We start from the raw sequence: 17,794 nt of genomic DNA, 5'->3' as shown, positions 1-17,794 counted from the left end.
GTTGCATGAAATGGCCGAATGGCCATTTCATGAACTGAAGGGCATTCGGCCCTTCAGTTTAGAAAAAAAAAAAAAGTCAAGAATTCAAGCAAGTGGTCCACGTTAAAAGAAAAATGAGAAGTTTTAGATAACTAAAAGACAAAAATAAAAAAATGTTAGAAAAGATTAAAAGGAAAAGAGAATTAGATGAAAACAAAAGATAAAATAAAATAGAACATTAAATGGAGAGATGAGTGTGTGTCGGTCATAAAGAGAGGAAGAGTTAAGTGGAAAGATAAGTAAAGGGAAAAGAAAAGAATTAAAAATAAAAGGAAATACAATTGCATTTGGGACAACCTGCGCCCCACATGCGTAAAAGTTGAATGAAGGGCCAAATGGCCCTTCACTAATAAAAGGAAGAAAGGCTCCCGAGAGCCTTATTTCAGAAAATGGAGAGAGTTCCTCATTTCTCTTTCCTTAAGGTTTTTACACAAAATTCATGATCTACGAAGATCTAATGATCCGATCTTCGATCCGTCTTCAGAAACGTGATCCCTGCACTTGGATCTACGTTTCCACCGATCGTTTTGAGGTAAAACACTAAACTCATGATTTCGTAATTTTGGGTTAAAATATTGAAATGTGAGTTTAATCTAGTGTTTTCTTTAGGTAATAGGTTACTTGGAACTTGCTTGAGACTACCCAAACCATAGATTTTGGTTTGGTGAATTTTGGTGAGTTTCCTTAAACCCTTACTTTTGGGTTACGTATTTTAATTGCGATTTTCATATCTAATCCTAAGTAAACCTTATGAGTTAGGGTTATTAGTGTTTAAATAGCAATAATTATGTTATGGGTTAGTAAAATAAATTATGGTTTAAGTTTGGAAACTCTAATTTGATGGGTTAAATTAATTTAGAGTTTTTAAGTGTAAAACCTAGATTGTTAATTTGTGGATTAATTGTGGTTATAGTGATAATTAATCCCAAAGTAGCTATAGGTTTTGTAAAAAAAATAAGTATTTATGAATTAGGTTCTAATATTAGTAAAAATAAATAATTATGGGTATTTAGTTTAAATTGTATTTGTGAAGTTAACCCTAAGATTTTCTTATGGGTTAAGGTTATTTTAAATGTATTAATGATTTAAGTTAATAAGTTAGTAATTATTGTAAAAAGAGTAGTAACTGTAATTTTAGATTAATGTTAGTATAAAAGTATTAGTGAAATCAATTGCAGGTTAATAATTAACATTATGAGTAAATAGTGAAATATTGATTTTAATATCTAACCCTTAATAAATACTTTGGGTTAGTATTGTTTGAGTTTTAGTTAGTGTTTAGGATTTATGGGTAGGCGTTTGGAACCCTTAAAATATTATAGTTTTTCCAACGGTTTAGCCTTGAGCGATTCAAGTGCTAATTAGGGTGTTAATTACTTAATGTGCTAAATAGTGCAATGTATTATTTCACAGTGATACATTGCAAGGTGATGTCTAGGAGACCTAGTGCTTAATATCCGCGCAGCCAGGTGATATTATACTCACTGAAAAATTATTATTGTTATTTTATTAAAATAGAAAAATATATGTGTTTTATAAATTTGAACCAACAGTATGTTGATTATCTGTTTTGGTTGATTTGAGTAGTTTCAACTATGTTCAAATAATATTAATGATGTTATGAAATGATGTATGGATGAAATGTGTAGAGTTATTTTTAAAGGATTTGAATGTGAGCTGCGGTTGGGATTTAAATTATGCAAAGTTGAATGATAATGTTTCATGTTAATTGGTTTATTGTATTTGAAGAAATCATGATTTGTAAAGAATAGGAGAATAGAATTTGAATTGTAAAGCATAAAGCATAAAGCATGAGCATAAAAGGAACGAAAGGAATGAAAGGAATGGAAAGTTTTAAAGGAATGGAAAGACCATCATTAGCATGCATATCATTGTTTAAATTAAATGATGTTTTCATGATATAGAATATTGTAGTTTTGATGCTAGACGTATTAGTATGCCTAAAAGTTTTGATGGCAAAAGAGCTTATGTATACTGTTATCGTCTAGTTGCATAATTTTATAACATTGAGCTTGGACGAACAAGAATATTGTCATGGTTCGATATGAGTAATACAGCGTCCTAGGAGTAGGTAGATGAATTGTCGTGGCACGTCAGTAAGAAGTGCTTGGATACTCGAGTTTTACTCTAGTAACCGCATGGACAACTACGTGCTCGACATGAGTTGTAATGCCCTAGGGTTCTGTGTTAACCATGTTCGGAAAATGATAGTAAGCTTGTACTAAAGAGCGAGATGGCATGTTTTGAGCTTAGTGTGCTTGGTTTTGATGTTATTGGTTGCGATATCGGTGTGGCTTGGGAGTAGGTAGATGGATTGACGTGTCACATCAGTAAGAAGTGCTTGGATATCAGAGTCTTACTCTAGTAACCGCATGAACAACTATGGGCTCGGCATGAAGTTGTAATGCCCTGAGGCACAGTGTTATCACAGTTAATAACGTTAGGCCTATGTGCATTCGAGCTACCAACATAAAAGTATTATTGTAGGTGGGTTTATACGTGGTGGCTTCCAAGCCAAAGGAACTTCTACGTATGGGTCCAACTGCATAGTATGTTTTAAAGGTTTTCTGATAGTCGGTGTAGGCTATATCAGCTATGGGGGTTTTCAAACAAAATTCTATAAATTGGTAGCTGTTATAGTGTACGCGAGACTAAAAAGAAAAGTTAGTTCATTTGGAAAAACTCAGTTAGTTTAATATCACTGAGGTGGTGAACTCATCCCTTCACCTATACGGATGTGGCAAACCCCCACAACCGTATAGATGATGTCTCTTGGCTGCAGGTACACCTGACTTAGAGGAGGACCCCGTAGCTGCGTATTTGGGATACTACGATTGAAGCACACCGCGACAGTCGTATTGAGTTGGACTATGGAGTTCACTCTTTTGGGGTATTTTGTATATGGCTAGTGACGTAGGTGTCACCAGAGATTAAGCTCGGTACCGTAGCTTGAGATGGAAGCGCACCCGCTGATGAACTTAGTGAAAGCGGTAATCCGTCTCTATGTCAGGCTAAGTGCACTTTAATTAATTAGCTGACGGGGGCAGGGCCTGTGGCCACAGGTAAACTGCATTACCTGCCCGAGGTCACAGCAATGACCGCGCAACCCTATTTACACAGGGCGTAATAGTGTACAGGGGCATATTATGAGAAATAATTGATTTCAAACATATATTATATCTTGTGTATAAAAAATGAATTTTTGACAATTGTTTTGAGGTTTTAAAGAAAAGAATTTAACTCAACTGTTTTATGGTTGAGGATTTCCTTACTGAGCATTTTTCGCTCACCCCTTATTTTGTTTTTGTTTTCAGGTTATTAACAGAGAGACCTAGGCGGCCGGAATGGGATCTAGGCTAGCACTAGGATATTGCATTTATGTTTCCTTAATAAGTGCACTTGCACAACAAATTTAGCTTTCTTTAAATTCTCAGTTATTGAATCTCTAAAAATTAAATTTTCGAAATCACCGTTTTCGCATTTATTAAAGTTCTGAGTTTTTTAAAAATCTTTATTATTTTTGTTATTAAATTCAGCATATTAGTTAAGTTATTTGGCGGACCTTACGAATCTTTGCAGTTTTTAAAAATAAAAGGACGAACCTAACCCTTAGTGGTTTGGGGGCGTTACATGCCAAGTTTTGATTGGTTTGACATGGAATTCCAATAGTTTTTTTACGGCAGATGAACGAATGTATTATTTGGTTATATATGAGGTACCGCCTGTGATAAAAAATTGTTAAAACCCAATGGGCAAAAAGGTATTTAACCTTGATGTTTATATGAGATATATTACTGCATTGTGATTGTTCGATGTAGTGTTTGGGTTTAGATTTTTTTTATTTTTTTACCAATTGACATCAGAACAGATAGATTCTGCTTGAATTAATTTTCTGAGTATAATCCTTGATCCCTACGTACAAGCATGCAATTTATTAGAGGAGCCTAGCCTGTAGGCATTAGATGCAAATACTGAATACTCTTGAGAGCCCATTCTCTTGGTCATCTTCAATCATTGAGGAGAAGATACTAAGTCTCTATAATCTCAGAGGATCCTCTAAGATATTTCATTGTGTATTTAGGAGCATCTTGCTTTATAATGATATTTTAATTACTTAAAAAAAATAAAAAAAAATAAAAAAAAATACTTAACCGCTCATAAAAAGAAAACATTTAACAAATAAAGAAGAAATTGATTCATAGTGTTTTTTTATTTCGTAAGCCACCTCCATAGGGATGGGGTAAGTCGCTGGAAACTCCCACACCACCCGTGGAGGGATTTCCCCTCCTTTTGTTTTTTTTTTTTTTTAATATGACAAAGATGAAACGACATATGGACAAAAGAACTAATCTTATAAATTTGGAGAATTAAATGATCAATTTTATCACTTTTTAAAATCCTTGAAATGCTTTGATAAATATGAGAACAAGAAGACCATTTTTAGAGTTAATCCTTCAAAAATAAAAGTAATGTTCTATCAATAACACACTGAAAAACTTAAAAGTAGTGACCTAAGAGAATATTATCGTTCGAGGACTGCTACACGTATTCTCAAGTGCATTATTATTGAATTAATTTTAATGGGTAGTTCAATCGGCTGGGGACCACGTCTCATAAAGCGAAGGTCAATAGGCGAAGGTCACTAGTTCAATTTTTTCATTCCTCCCATCTAATGTGAACATGTTAAGAAATAAATAAATTAATTAAAATACATGTATAATTAATGATAATTTTGCTGGCAAATCACGAAAGTGAGAATTTAGGAGTACTTGAACCATTTTGCTATTAGAAAATGTCGAAATTAGAACTTGCTACCCATTGAATATTGTGCGAGAATAATGCTAGAGATCATTTTTTTTTTCTTTCAAAGTTAAGGTGGCTTTTAAAATTATCATTGGATTTAAAATAGATCACTATTGAATTTTGATTTAATGGTAATTTTAAAAGCTATTCAAATTTGAAAGGATAAAAAAATGATATCTGACATTATTTTATTGACCAATGATTGCTACTAGACTACTCAACCAGGATCCGATCCCCTCAAATTATCTATTCGAATTTGAGAGAATTTGTGCAAGCGATTGTGAGAGACCATTTAAGAAACCCACCTTACCGGATAAGTAGTTTGACAACCCAATTTTTATTTGATCAAGCGGGTCTCATAAGTGGTATCTCACAAGTACTTGCTCAAATTCTCTTAAATTTGAACAAATAATTTAATAGCATCCTAATCCTCTCGGCCATCACCTCAGCCCACTAGATCACCACCTTTAGCCGCTGATCAGAAGCGTCCACTCCTGGCAATTGATTGCCCAGATACGATAAAATCGGAGGACCATCTCCATACAATGGATGCGTCCCAATGCGATAACTCCTCACTCTCACTTAGGCTAGTAGCTTTAGCTTCCGCGTTCACATCTTCAGATTCTCCGCCCGTAAAGCTCTGATTCTCTGAAAGTGTGTGTGCTCAGTCAGTGCCCAACTGCCCATGAAGCTTTACGCACTCGTCTCGGCCACAACCGTCGTCGTTTTCGCCTTTGTTTTGCGGTCATGGTGGACACCATCTTCTTCTTCTTCATCATCGTCGTTTTTCTCGTCGTCTCCGGTTGCAGACTTGGTGGTTAGGAACGCCGTGATATTCACTAGCGATGACTCTCTCCCTTTCGCTAACTCCATGGCCGTACGAAACGGCAGGATTCTCCGCGTTGGCAACCATTCCTTCGTTCAGGTCCTTCATCATAATCATCATTCTCTTATACTCATTTGTGTGTGTACTTCGAGCGATATTAATACTATGTTTGGTTCAAACCAAGAGAAAAGAGAAAAAGTTTTGGATTTTTTTTTTTTTCTCTTCTTTTTCATTCCAATGTTTGATTTTATTCTGGCGTCCTGGAAAATTTCAGAATGTGAATGACAAATGTGATGGACGGTTTAACGAATTGGTGAGATGATAGTGTTGGTTGACATCAATGACATGTATTGTATTGTAACAGGAAAAGGAAAAACCTCAGTGCATCAGGGTTGGAGGTTTGACCTTTTATCAAATCAGAGTTTAAAATTGATCAAATCATCCTTAAGGTATAATCCGTTATCAAATCACTCCCTCGTCACAGTTCTGTTAAGTAGCATTACGTCTGAAAATTTAACAGAATTGTGATTTGATAACGGATTAAACCTTAGGGATTGATCTGCTCGAATTTGAACCCTGATTTGACAAAAGGTCAAACCTCAAACCCTGGTGCACTGGAACAATATTTTTCCCTAAAAAAAATTCCCTGATTTGAAAATTATCGACATTGATCGGTATTGTCTTGTAAAAGGAATAGGAAAAAACCTCACTTTTTGTTTGTTTGTTTTGTTTGTTTGGTTTAAGCATAGTAAGTTGGGAGGGAGGTAAAGTGTAGAGTCAGGTTCAAACTTAATACCATGTTAGACTATCAATTGTCTCAAAATTTTAAGTGAATGGAAAATAGTAATTTTAATCATTTAATTAATATATGAACAAGCACATGAGAATATGTAAATGCATATTCAGCTGTTGTGTTTTGAAGAAGTTAAGAGGAAGAAGGTTTTTAGGTGGAGACCTAGTAATAATAATTTATTGCAAATCAGTAAAAGAAGTCAAAATTAAGAAGATAGTAAGAGGATCGGGTTGTGTGAAAGAGTGGAAGAGTTACACTGTAAAGTTTAATTTGATGACCTTAATTATGTTTCTACAGTTTTATGAAAACAAGGGTTTGGAAAGTAAAGCCTTTTTTTTTTCCCTGTCAAATGCATCAAGGGTGAGGTATAGTAAATTCTAGTAAAAAGTGATGAACTATGAGGTGGGTATGTTCTATCTAAGTTGCTCATAGCCTAACTGGGTCTTTCAGGTATCTATCTTTGAGATCAAGCTCTTAAGTTTGTCATATTGTTCTTTTGGAACTTCGAGCTTGTCATTGAAAAATCATAAGCTGGATGTAGAGGTTACCATATCAAAGCCTCTGAAAATAATATTTTTCTTTAGCTTGTATAATATTTCCATACAGTCCCTTTTTGATCGCCTGTCCTTTAGGTGGCCCATGCTGGGTACTCTTTGTTTTGTTTCTCATTTTGATGCCCATCTTATATACTTTCATTGTAAAATTGATTCCTAGAGGATTTTTGGTGTTTGTAAGTTGTAAGAGTCTCTAGTTTCATGCATTATTCATATGAATGCAGGAGGTAGCAGGACATGGGACTGAAGAGTTAAATCTCGAAGGAAAAGTTGTGGTTCCTGGGTTTATTGATTCCCACGTGCACTTGATTTTTGGTGGACTTCAGGTTTAGCAGAAGCCTCTACCTCTAAATTGATTCTCTTCCCAATTTAAGTGTCATTTTTTTTCCTTTTCCCCTCCCCTTAATTTTCTGTGCTGAATTGGTTGAAAAGATTATATATTATTCCTTAGTTCCCATAACTCTGAGATTTCAAGTAGAGAATTATGTACAGCACAGTCATTTTTGCTGAATTGAACTTATCTTTTGTGATTTGTTAAAAGCATTTTTATTTTCTAAAAAGTATATTGTGTCTTGTTTTTTGAAAAGTGTTCCGTGTTTTGTTTTTTAAAAAATGTTTTGTTTGGTAACAATATATATATATATATATATATTTTTTTTTAATGTTTGAAAAGCCATTGGTTCTCAAATGATGGCCTTTTTTTCTTTTTTTTTTTTCTTTTTTTTTCTTTTTCCCTCACTTGGAGAATGGTGACCTAAGGTTTACACTTTGATTTCTGAGGGAGGATTGGGGGTTCGAAACTTGCATATGTTCAATTGTGCTCTCTTAGGAAAATCGTTATGCGCTATGTGCATGAAAAAGAGGCTTGGTGAAGAGTTGTGGTGGACTCTAAACTTGGCAATTCATGCGGTGGGTGGTGTTCTAATGAGCCTAATGGGCATATGGGGTGCGATTATGGAAAAATATTAAGAGGGTTTGGAGGAAGTTTTCCAGTCATACTAAATTTGGGATGGAGATGACTCCAAGGTTAGATTCTCGCATAACTTGTGGTTTGGAGACAAGTCCCTAAAGTAAGCCTTTCCAAATTTATATGGTATTGCTTGCGCAAAGGATGCTTCCGTAGTGGCTCACTTGGAGCTTTTCAGTGGTTCTAATCAGTGGAACGTAAGCTTTGTTAAAGTGGCTCATGGTACGTCCACCTCCTTCTTCAGCTTGTTTTATTCAGTTGGAGAGAGGTAGGAAGGTGAAGACAAGCTTTGATGGGCCCCTTCCAAAAAATGATTGTTCGCTGTTAAATCCTTCTACAATGTCCTAGTTTGTAACGATGGCGGTCTTTTCCCGTGGAACAATATTTGGCAGACTAAGGTTCCTTTGACAGTGGCTTTCTTTGTTTGGTCGATAGCTATAGGGAAGATCCTCACTATGAATAATCTTAGGAAGCTGTATTTCATTGTGATTGATAGGTGTTGTATGTGTAAGAGGAATGGAGAGTTTGTGGATCAACATCTTCTCCATTGTGAGGTTGCTTGTGCCATATGGAATTTTTTTTTTTTTTTCTTCAATCACTTTGGGCTGTCTTGGGTTATACCAAGCCGACTAGTTGACTTGCTTGCTTGTCAGTAGACTGTTGGTAGCACTCGGAGTGCTACTGTGTGGAAGATGGTACCCTTTTGCCTCTTGTAATGCCTTTGGAGGGAAATGAATTATAGGAGTTTTGAAGACTGCAAGAGGACGGTGGAAGGGCTTGAGTCATTTTTCATTCTGTACTCTTTATTTTTGGACTGCTGCATTTGTTTCCCCTTTGGAGCTTATAATTTTTTCATTCTATCCAGCATTTATTTTTAGAGGGCATGGCCTAGCAAAAAATGTTTGGCGTTTAGTTCCTCACTGTGTTTTGTGGAGCATTTGGAGGGAGCGGAATGCGAGGCTTTTTGAAGATGTCGAGACTGTAATGGTAGTTTTAAGGAAGCGTCTTTTTAACACGTTATATCTATGGATAGCTCCCCATCTTTGCCACCTAGGTGTTTCTACTTTTGTAGACTTTCTTAATTTATTAGTTGTTCCTCCTGTTTAGGGGCTCTCTTGTATACTTCCCGTGTATTAGGGTTGCGCCCCTCTGTGCTTTTTATTGAATTTTAAATTACTTATCAAAAAAAAATTTATTTTTGGGCTGCTGCATTTGTTGAAATTCATGATTTCCTTATTTTTTTTTCCCCTTCTAGCTAGCTAGGTGTTTTCTCTTGTACAATTCATGTGTACCTAGGGACGCCTTACGCTTTTAATGATAATTTGATTACTTGTATATATATATATATATATATATATATATATATATATATATATTTATACTTCTAGCTTTTTCTGCCAAATTTTTGTCAAATTTTTGTTTCTTTGATGATGTGATCTTTATTTCCACCAATTGGATCTAAATGTGTATGTTGAGCTGAAATTTTATGAGCGGGAAACAGATGGTGCGGGTGGAACTCCGGGGTGTAAATCAGAAAGATGAGTTCGTGAGAAAGGTCAAGGAAGCGGTGAGAAGTAATTCTTCCCATCCTTTTTCTTACTTTTAGAGTTGGTGGTGATTATAGATATAACCATGTAATGACCATACTCTCCTTGAACAATGGCTGAGATGTCAATTCATATTCTGATCTAAACGACATAATGCACTATGAATTTCATCTGTCGTCGTTGTCATCATCAAAGTATTCTGTGTAGGCAACACTAAACTTATTTTACCTCATCTTCCAAGTAAAATGCAAACTTGTCCAGCCATTTTGCTGTTAGCTTTCTAGATTATCTTTACTGTTTACGATGTGATTGAGGGCCTCTAACTCGGACAACTTACTTATCTTTCCATTTGTTTATCTTCATATAACTTGACTAATCCATCTTTGTTAGTTTCTTTCCTGATTTAGGTTACTCCCATGCTCCGAGTTTGTGGGTTTTTAATCTATATCTTTCTTTGGTTTCATACCTGGCAAAACAATACTAGGTTTCCTCCTTGAGGGCCTAAATTCTTCTTCATTAAAAGATAAGGTTTGTCTCATCATAGTATTTTATTGGGAATCTCAAATTTACATTTGCAAAATATACTTTACATGAAAATCTGTGAACTGCATTTCGTATGGTTTAAGCCTAGAAAAGGACTCAATCATACCCCTCACTTCCACTCAATTTCTTTCAGAATTTTTGTCTTCTGGATGAAAAAATAGCTTCATACGTCACTGTAGCTCAATAAGTTTTTTTACTTGTTGAAACTATCTTGCCCTCTATGCAAATGGTTAAAATCCTCAACATCTAACACCTTTCTAGTTTTATTGTCCCAAAACTTTAAAACCACTTCAAAGGGTAAATGTCATTGCTGGAGTGTTTTGTTCCTTTGAATCAATTGTAAATTGGAAGATTAAATTTAAGGTTACAAAAGGGAAAAGCATAAATAACTTTCTCAGCATTTATCGTGTCGTTTTATGTACCTACACGTTTTTATTTTTAGTATCACTGAAATGCTTCTTTGTGGTAGTTATCATAGAGCATTAATGCAAAACTGCATAACCATGCTTGTGGAGAGGAAGAATCTTTAGCCAGTACTAAAACTGACTAATGATGGTTGAAGAGAGTAGCTCAATTTTTTTTTTTTTGCTTTTCTTATGCCTTATCAAGCTTTTGCAGCTTTTTCAAAGTTTAACATTTGAACAAAAAATTTCAGATGCAAAAGAAGGTTCGTGGATTTTGGGTGGTGGATGGAACAATGATCTATGGGGAGGAGAATCACCGGCGGCTTCTTGGATTGATGATATTACACCTTCTAATCCTGTAAGCAGTGACATCGTTTATTTTGACTTCTAGGACGAATATTAACCATCAGAATAGTTTGGACCTACTTAAGTGTCTTTGTGCACAGGTTTGGTTATCAAGGATGGATGGTCACATGGGCTTGGCTAATTCAGTGGCACTAAAGTTAGCTGGCATTAGTAGTCTATTGGAAGATCCTGAAGGTGGAACTATTATAAGAACCGCCGGTGGAGGTAATATCAAATAGCACTCAATAGTGTTAATATGCTTTTGACCCACTCAAAGCACTTGGCTTTAGTGAACTGGCATGTTGGTTATAACTTCATCAAGTTTTCTCGTACATATCAAGTTTGAAGTCTCTTCATGCTACCTTATTTCCTTTCCTTCTTTTTAATGTTATTGAGAATTGGCCAACCCCTAATGGCATGCACAAGTCAGCGTTGGATGTTCCTTGCCCACTAAATTCTACCATATTCGATTGTTCTGCTGGAATTATTTATTTTAATCTGACTTATCAAAAACATTATTTATTTTAATCTGGTAGTGGATGAAGTTCCCATTTCATAATCAAATTTATGGATTCGATTCTCAATCTTATAAGCACCACACTACTAATTAAAAAGAAAATCTTAAAAATGTCACATGGTTACTGATGGCTTAGCAGTGTATGTTACTTTATTCGGTTTTAAGATTATGTACATGTTTAAATAAGTTGATGCACTACAGTAAATAACTTGTGTTATATCTTGTGTTACGTCCATGCAGAACCTACTGGATTGCTCGTTGATTCTGCAATGAAACTTCTCGTACCCTGGATTCCAGAGGTCTCTGTAAATGAAAGGAGGGAAGCTTTGCATAGAGCCAGCAATCTTGCCTTGACGAGGGGTGTGACAACAGTTGTTGATTTTGGGAGATATTTTACTGGGGTGTCAGCAGAGCTTTCGTGGGAAGATTTTTCAGGTCTCAGTTCAAACCTCTTGAGGATTCATTGGATGTTTCATGAAATGATATTTCTTTTCTATTTATCAAAGGGAAAAAAAAAATGTTCTATTTTTTGGATATCACTTGAACATGCAATTTGGATAGGTGAAATGGGTTCACAGTCAAATTTACCAAAATGGTTATGGAAAGTTGTGCAATTCTTAAATGGCTTTATTTTGACTAACTGTTAAAGAAAAATAAAAACCAATTTATCTATCTCTTGAAATGCAAAGAAAAAATATTGGGGTTTCAACACCCAAGTGCAATGTAATAAAATGACCATAAAATGGATTAAAACCGATGGGACATCGAAATGAAACAATAGTTATTGTTGATGAAGAACAGCCAAGATAGTTATTTAGTCATGTCAAGATAGTTATGTATTAGTGAGGGGCATTATTGTACTTTTGTTTTTTAAGAAACAATATAGGGAAAAATACACATATCCCCCTCAAACTATCACTCAATTGTCAATGTCTTTTCCAAATTACCAATTATGTCAATGTCTTCCCTCAAACTACCAAAAAATGTCAATGTCCCTCTTAAGATTAATAAAAAGACAAAATTGACCATAAAAATTGTTCAATAAGACAAAAATATCCTTATAAATTTGGAAAAAATAAAATAAAAACTAAAAAAATATTTTTTTTTAAAAACAAATTATTAAAAAAACCAAAATTAAAAAAAAAAAAAAAGAGAGAGAAGAAAATCCATTTTTTATTTTTGTATAACTTTTTGTTATTTTTATTTTTTTAATAATTTTTTTAGTTTTTTTTTTTAAATTTAATAATTTTATGAAGGGTATTTTAGTCATTAGGGGGACATTGACATTTTTTTTTTTGTAGTTTAGAGGAGGACATTGACACAATTGATAATTTAGTAAAGACATTAACAATAAGGTAGTAGTTTGAGGGGATTATGTGTACTTTTCCTAACAATATATATTGAGAAACCAACCACACTCTGTCGTTGGCTCTCTCATTCTCTTTTCTCAACGTCTGAGTCCATAACTTGTAAGTTGATCTAGTTCTTTGTTTTTAAAATTAAGATTTTCATGGTTGTTTCATATGCAGTATTATAGTGTGATAATGATAATTCCTTTTAACCGTCACACACTTGTTTTTCCTTTTTGTGATTTTTACAGATGTGTATCAATGGGCTGATACTTCTAGGAAGATGATGATCAGGGTTTGCTTATTTTTTCCAATGGAAACATGGTCACGTTTACTTGTATGAATTTCTTGTCATTGCTCGTTGGAAGAAATGATTTATTACTTGATAATTTTTTTTCTATGTTCTGCTTGCATTAGGTGACCAACTGGTGTCATATTTGCTCTTATTAAAAGCGAAAAGATGTTTCAGTTTAATGATATTTCGATTACTTATAAAAAAAAAATTAAAAAAAAAAAAAAATTGCTCTTATTATTAATAAGCCAGATAACTGTACTGGAGATTCAACCTCCGTAGGACCTTGTGGTCAAATCAATTAATCACTATTTAGTACATGTCAATTTTCTGGCATGAGTAAAGCAAATATAATTTTCCACCCTGGTTTGTCTGTGTTTATGCCAGTGTTGTTTCTGTCCCAGGTTGTGGATTAATCCAAGTTGTGGATTTGTTCACAAGCAACTTGATCCTGTTGAGATTTCACTCCTTTTCTTTTATCTTTCTAATCTAATGGTTACCTTGAGTGGATGTTCTGAACTTTTCTCTGTATACTGTATCTCATTAAATTTTCTAATTCCTACTTAGGATCTAATTGAAAAAATGGGTCATGCCATGAGCCAGTGGATTTACTTGGGTGGTGTAAAGGCTTTTGCTGATGGGTCTTTGGGTTCTAATAGCGCACTGTTTTATGAGGTGAGAACAAAGATGTATTAGCATTAGTATACCTTTTTAGTTATTATAGTCCATCTCTTATTTCCACTTTCATCATTTCTGTAATTTTTTTGGGGAAGGGGGCTCTTGAAAATCCTGAGCTGAGTTGCCAAAACTTGACAGGGATTGAGCATGGCTTGTAGTTAACTACCACTTCATCTGTGTTAGATAAAAATTTTATACAGAATGTTTTTTATTACTTTTTTACTAAGTTAATTTGTCTAAGATATGTGCTTCTATTTTGTAGCCATATGTAGAGGAGCCTCAAAATTATGGCCTACTAGTGACAGAAATTGACAGTCTTTTCAACATGACTGCATCATCGGATCAATCAGGCCTTCAGGTGTTTCCTTGTCTTACAAAAACCACCTTATATGTACAAGTAGTAATTGGCTTTTACCTTTAGTTTGTTTCAGGTTGCTATTCATGCTATAGGTGATAAAGCAAATGACTTGATCCTGGATATGTATGAGTCGGTCATTTCTACAAATGGAATGAGGGATCGGAGATTTAGGGTAAATGTTGTGGCTAAGACATGAAAATGATCAACAATGTTAAGTTTATGTTGTTGCGAATTTTAAAATGAAGGAGATCATTACTTTTGACAATGATATTTTCCTTTTTTGTTGCACAACTGAAAAAATGCTTGCAGATTGAGCATGCCCAACATTTGGCACCTGGGTCAGATGCCCGATTTGGACAACAAGGGATTGTTGCTTCAGTTCAGGTTTCTTATTTCAACTATCTTCTGGGCTTTCTCTTGTTCACATCCTGCTACTTCATGGTGCTTGTAATTGTTTATTTGTGTGGATTTTTCTGGATTTGTGGCATACATTCGTCAGTGTTCTGTAAATCTGCTGCTGAGTGCTGAGTGCTGTTATTGGGATGCATAATTCCTCCTTTGCCACTCTGATCAAGTTTGGTTTTTAACAGTTATGGAAACAGTTCAAAGTGCATCACGTATCTTATTAGTCTTTAGAGGGCGAAAGATAGAAATAGAAAGAAACAAGAAAATTCCTTAGCTTTTGGAGGCTTTGGCATCAACCCGTACTTGTTCACTAAGAATTAAGGAATTTAGAAGAGGATACATAAATCCCTGGAACTTCATTGCAAGATGATATGTCATTCCCCTCTATAGTTTAATGCCTCTTATCTTTTTAGTGTTTTCAGTCTTCCCGAATGTTGGATGGAATCAATCAATTTCTTTTTCTTTTCTTTTTTCTCGCTTCATTGTGGCTTATGGTTGCCTAGACCGGAGAAGTTGAATATAATAGATCCTTTATGAACAGTACTACTTTTGAATATTGTCTCATGATTTCCAAATTTGAACAGCCAAAGCACTTATTAGATGATGCTGATTCTGCTATAAAAAAACTTGGGATGGAGAGGGCACAAAAGGAATCTTATCTATTTCGGTCACTTTTAGCTGGCAATGCACAGTTGGCATTTGGTTCTGACTGGCCTGTAAGTATTATGACACACATTCAATATTTCTTTTCGTTGCATATGATGCTCAATAGGACTCTGATTTTTTTTTCTTCTTAAATTAATCAGTAATATGTGATACACCTCTGCAAAATATTAGGTCAGTGCTGTTGTTTCAGGTTGCAGATATTAATCCTTTAGGTGCTATACGGACAGCTATGAAGAGAATACCTCCTGGTTGGAATGATGCTTGGATTCCTTCAGAGTGCCTTACATTGAATGATGCATTAAAAGCGTAAGCAAATATTGAAATATTTGATCCTTTTGATGTTTTTTCTTGCTATATAATATCCCTAGCTTTAGTCATGACATGCATACTTGGGGATACAATGCCCCCTCTGATTGCCTCAGCAGGTTTTCAATGCTAGCTTTACTCACTGATATCCTAACAAAAAACATCCACCAGGGAGCCACATTCAAGCAAATTGTCAAACCAAAATCAATCGTCTTTTTTCTGTTGATGTGTATTTTGTGTTTATTTTTATTTTACAAGTTTCAATTTATTTCTTTTCTCTGCTGATCAGTGCTCTTTTCCATATGTTTCAACTTTCAACCCCTTCTTTCTTCACTTGTTGAACTTCTGTTGTACATGGAAATCTTTACGCCTTTCATGCTGGCAGGCACACAATTTCAGCGGCTCATGCATGCTTTCTTGACGACGATTTGGGGTCTTTATCTCCTGGGAAGCTCGCAGATTTTGTCATACTATCTACCGATTCATGGGATGAATTTGCAGCACAAGGATCTGCATCTGTTGAGGCAACATATGTTGCTGGCCTACGGGCCTATCCCTGACCGCCTTTGAGTTTAGTGATGAGGAACTTAGGTACAGAAAATAAATACAAGGGAATATGGAATAGCTCTTGGCTGATTTTGTTCATCGTGGAAAGTAAATTGTGTATGTCTAGCAAAAAAACAATCCTTTGGACACAAAGATGTTTGTATGAATTTTATTTTGATGTAAAATATCGATGGATAGATGTTTTATGACAAAGACAGATATTTGTCATACCTTCTACAGTGTAACTCATTTTTCATGCTCAATAATTGAGAATGATAGTGCCAATATCTTTGTATAGAATGACATGTTCGTTTTCCATAAGTAAGGCATGGAAATTGTGGTGATTTCGAGCCCATATTGGTGTTCTGAGTGGGTTATTGAGTTTGTATAACCTATAAAAGAAATATGAAATCAGGAATTATTGTCTTATGCTCCGTTTGTTTCGGCGTAAAATGATTTCGACATTTTACGGTGTTTGGTAGGGGCAAAAATAATGGTCAACGAAAATCGTTTCAGTTTGACTTTAAAAGCTTCTTTAATTTTCGGAAAACGATTTTACGATTTTTAAAACTGTAAATCGTTTTCCGAAATTAAACTCTTCGTTCTTACACGCACGTTTGATATCCGATTGTCAGAATTTAGCAATTGTCGATTGTTGGAATCCAATTGGGCCGGAGTCCGACAACATCCGGTCGCCGGTATCCTGCATGCGCCGGAATTCGTCCATCGGCCTCGGATGCCGGCCGGAAATTTGCTGGATTCTGGCCAAGCCGGCCGGATTCGGAAGATTCCGACTGGATCTAGCCAAAACGGCCGGGATCCAGCCGAATATGACCTGATCCGACTGGAATCTGGCCATTTTGGCTGGATCCGGTCAAACTTTTTCGCCGGAATCCGGCAACGGCTACCGAACGTCGCCGGATTCCGGCGGCATTTGCCAAACTCTGTGTTTTGCATTTTGTAATTTTTTCGTGCGAGCAAAACACCAAAAAATATTTTCGAGAAAATCATTTTTTTTTTTTTTTTTTTTCTGAAAATGATTTCGTCGAAATTATTTTACGAAGGAAATCATTTTACGTCGAAACAAACGGAGCATTAATGTACCTTATTTATCAAATTATTAGTTTTGCAGCTATTGAACGAGTGCATATGGATTAGGATTTCATACAATTGGCTAGAGGCTCGAATTACACGTAATTTGGGCAATGCCACATAGAGGAGGGTTAAGAGGCTCACCTATTTTAAGCATAAGTAGGTTTTGTACCTCAGGCTGTTCGGGACAGGTAGGACTGCAGCTCCTTCTATGTGAGAGACTCCAGGGATTCTTATCTAGTGCATGGAAGATTATTTTGAATAATCACATTTTAAATCATAACTATTAGAGTTCTATAGTATATGAATGTTAAGCATATATCAACACAGATAAGTTAATTCTTAACCTTTAGGAGTTCTATTTATTGTAAGTTTAAATTATCAAAAATAGAATTAATTTCTAAGGAAAAATATTTTCTCTTTCATCCAAAGTATATGTTTTGAGAAATGATCCATACACTCATTTCTCACAACAGCCCCACAACAAGCTGACGTGGCTGGTAATATTTTATTATTTTTTTACAAAAAGAAATGAAAACAAAACAAAAAAATAATAAAATATTACCAGCCACGTCAGTTTGTTGTGGGGCTGTTGTGAGAAATGAGTGTAGGGATCATTTCTCATATGTTTTTAAGAACATTTTTATAAATTGAAAAAATCGATCTATTATTATCATATCATTCACTTTTTAGCTATTTATTAACAACTAACTCAAAATATAAAATACTTACAAATCGTCTAA

The 17,794-nt window shown here is 35.0% G+C and overlaps 1 protein-coding gene across 7 annotated transcripts; it reads left to right on the top strand.

Annotated features, from left to right (window-relative positions):
• The first annotated feature begins 124 nt into the window (after positions 1-124).
• On the top strand, positions 125-16,189 carry LOC133880411 (protein LONG AFTER FAR-RED 3). Of its 7 annotated transcripts, XM_062319360.1 has the most exons (16): positions 125-571; positions 649-713; positions 1,453-1,508; positions 7,261-7,362; positions 9,505-9,577; positions 10,749-10,855; positions 10,944-11,067; positions 11,600-11,794; positions 12,960-13,045; positions 13,568-13,675; positions 13,941-14,036; positions 14,110-14,208; positions 14,346-14,420; positions 15,026-15,157; positions 15,298-15,413; positions 15,799-16,189. In XM_062319360.1, the coding sequence occupies exons 5-16, from the start codon at positions 9,505-9,507 to the stop codon at positions 15,971-15,973; spliced, it is 1,386 nt and encodes a 461-aa protein (XP_062175344.1). In that variant the 5' UTR covers positions 125-571; positions 649-713; positions 1,453-1,508; positions 7,261-7,362; the 3' UTR covers positions 15,974-16,189. The 7 variants fall into 7 exon arrangements, 5 of the variants coding, with proteins under 5 accessions (XP_062175344.1, XP_062175346.1, XP_062175345.1 ...); XM_062319362.1 differs by lacking the exon at positions 649-713; XM_062319361.1 differs by lacking the exon at positions 1,453-1,508.
• The last annotated feature ends 1,605 nt before the right edge of the window (positions 16,190-17,794 follow it).

The sequence above is a fragment of the Alnus glutinosa genome, chromosome 10 (genome assembly GCF_958979055.1).
Source record: "Alnus glutinosa chromosome 10, dhAlnGlut1.1, whole genome shotgun sequence".
NCBI lineage: Eukaryota > Viridiplantae > Streptophyta > Magnoliopsida > Fagales > Betulaceae > Alnus > Alnus glutinosa.
The sequence above is the reverse complement of the archived record's forward strand: the minus strand, read 5'-3'. Positions and strand labels throughout refer to the sequence as shown.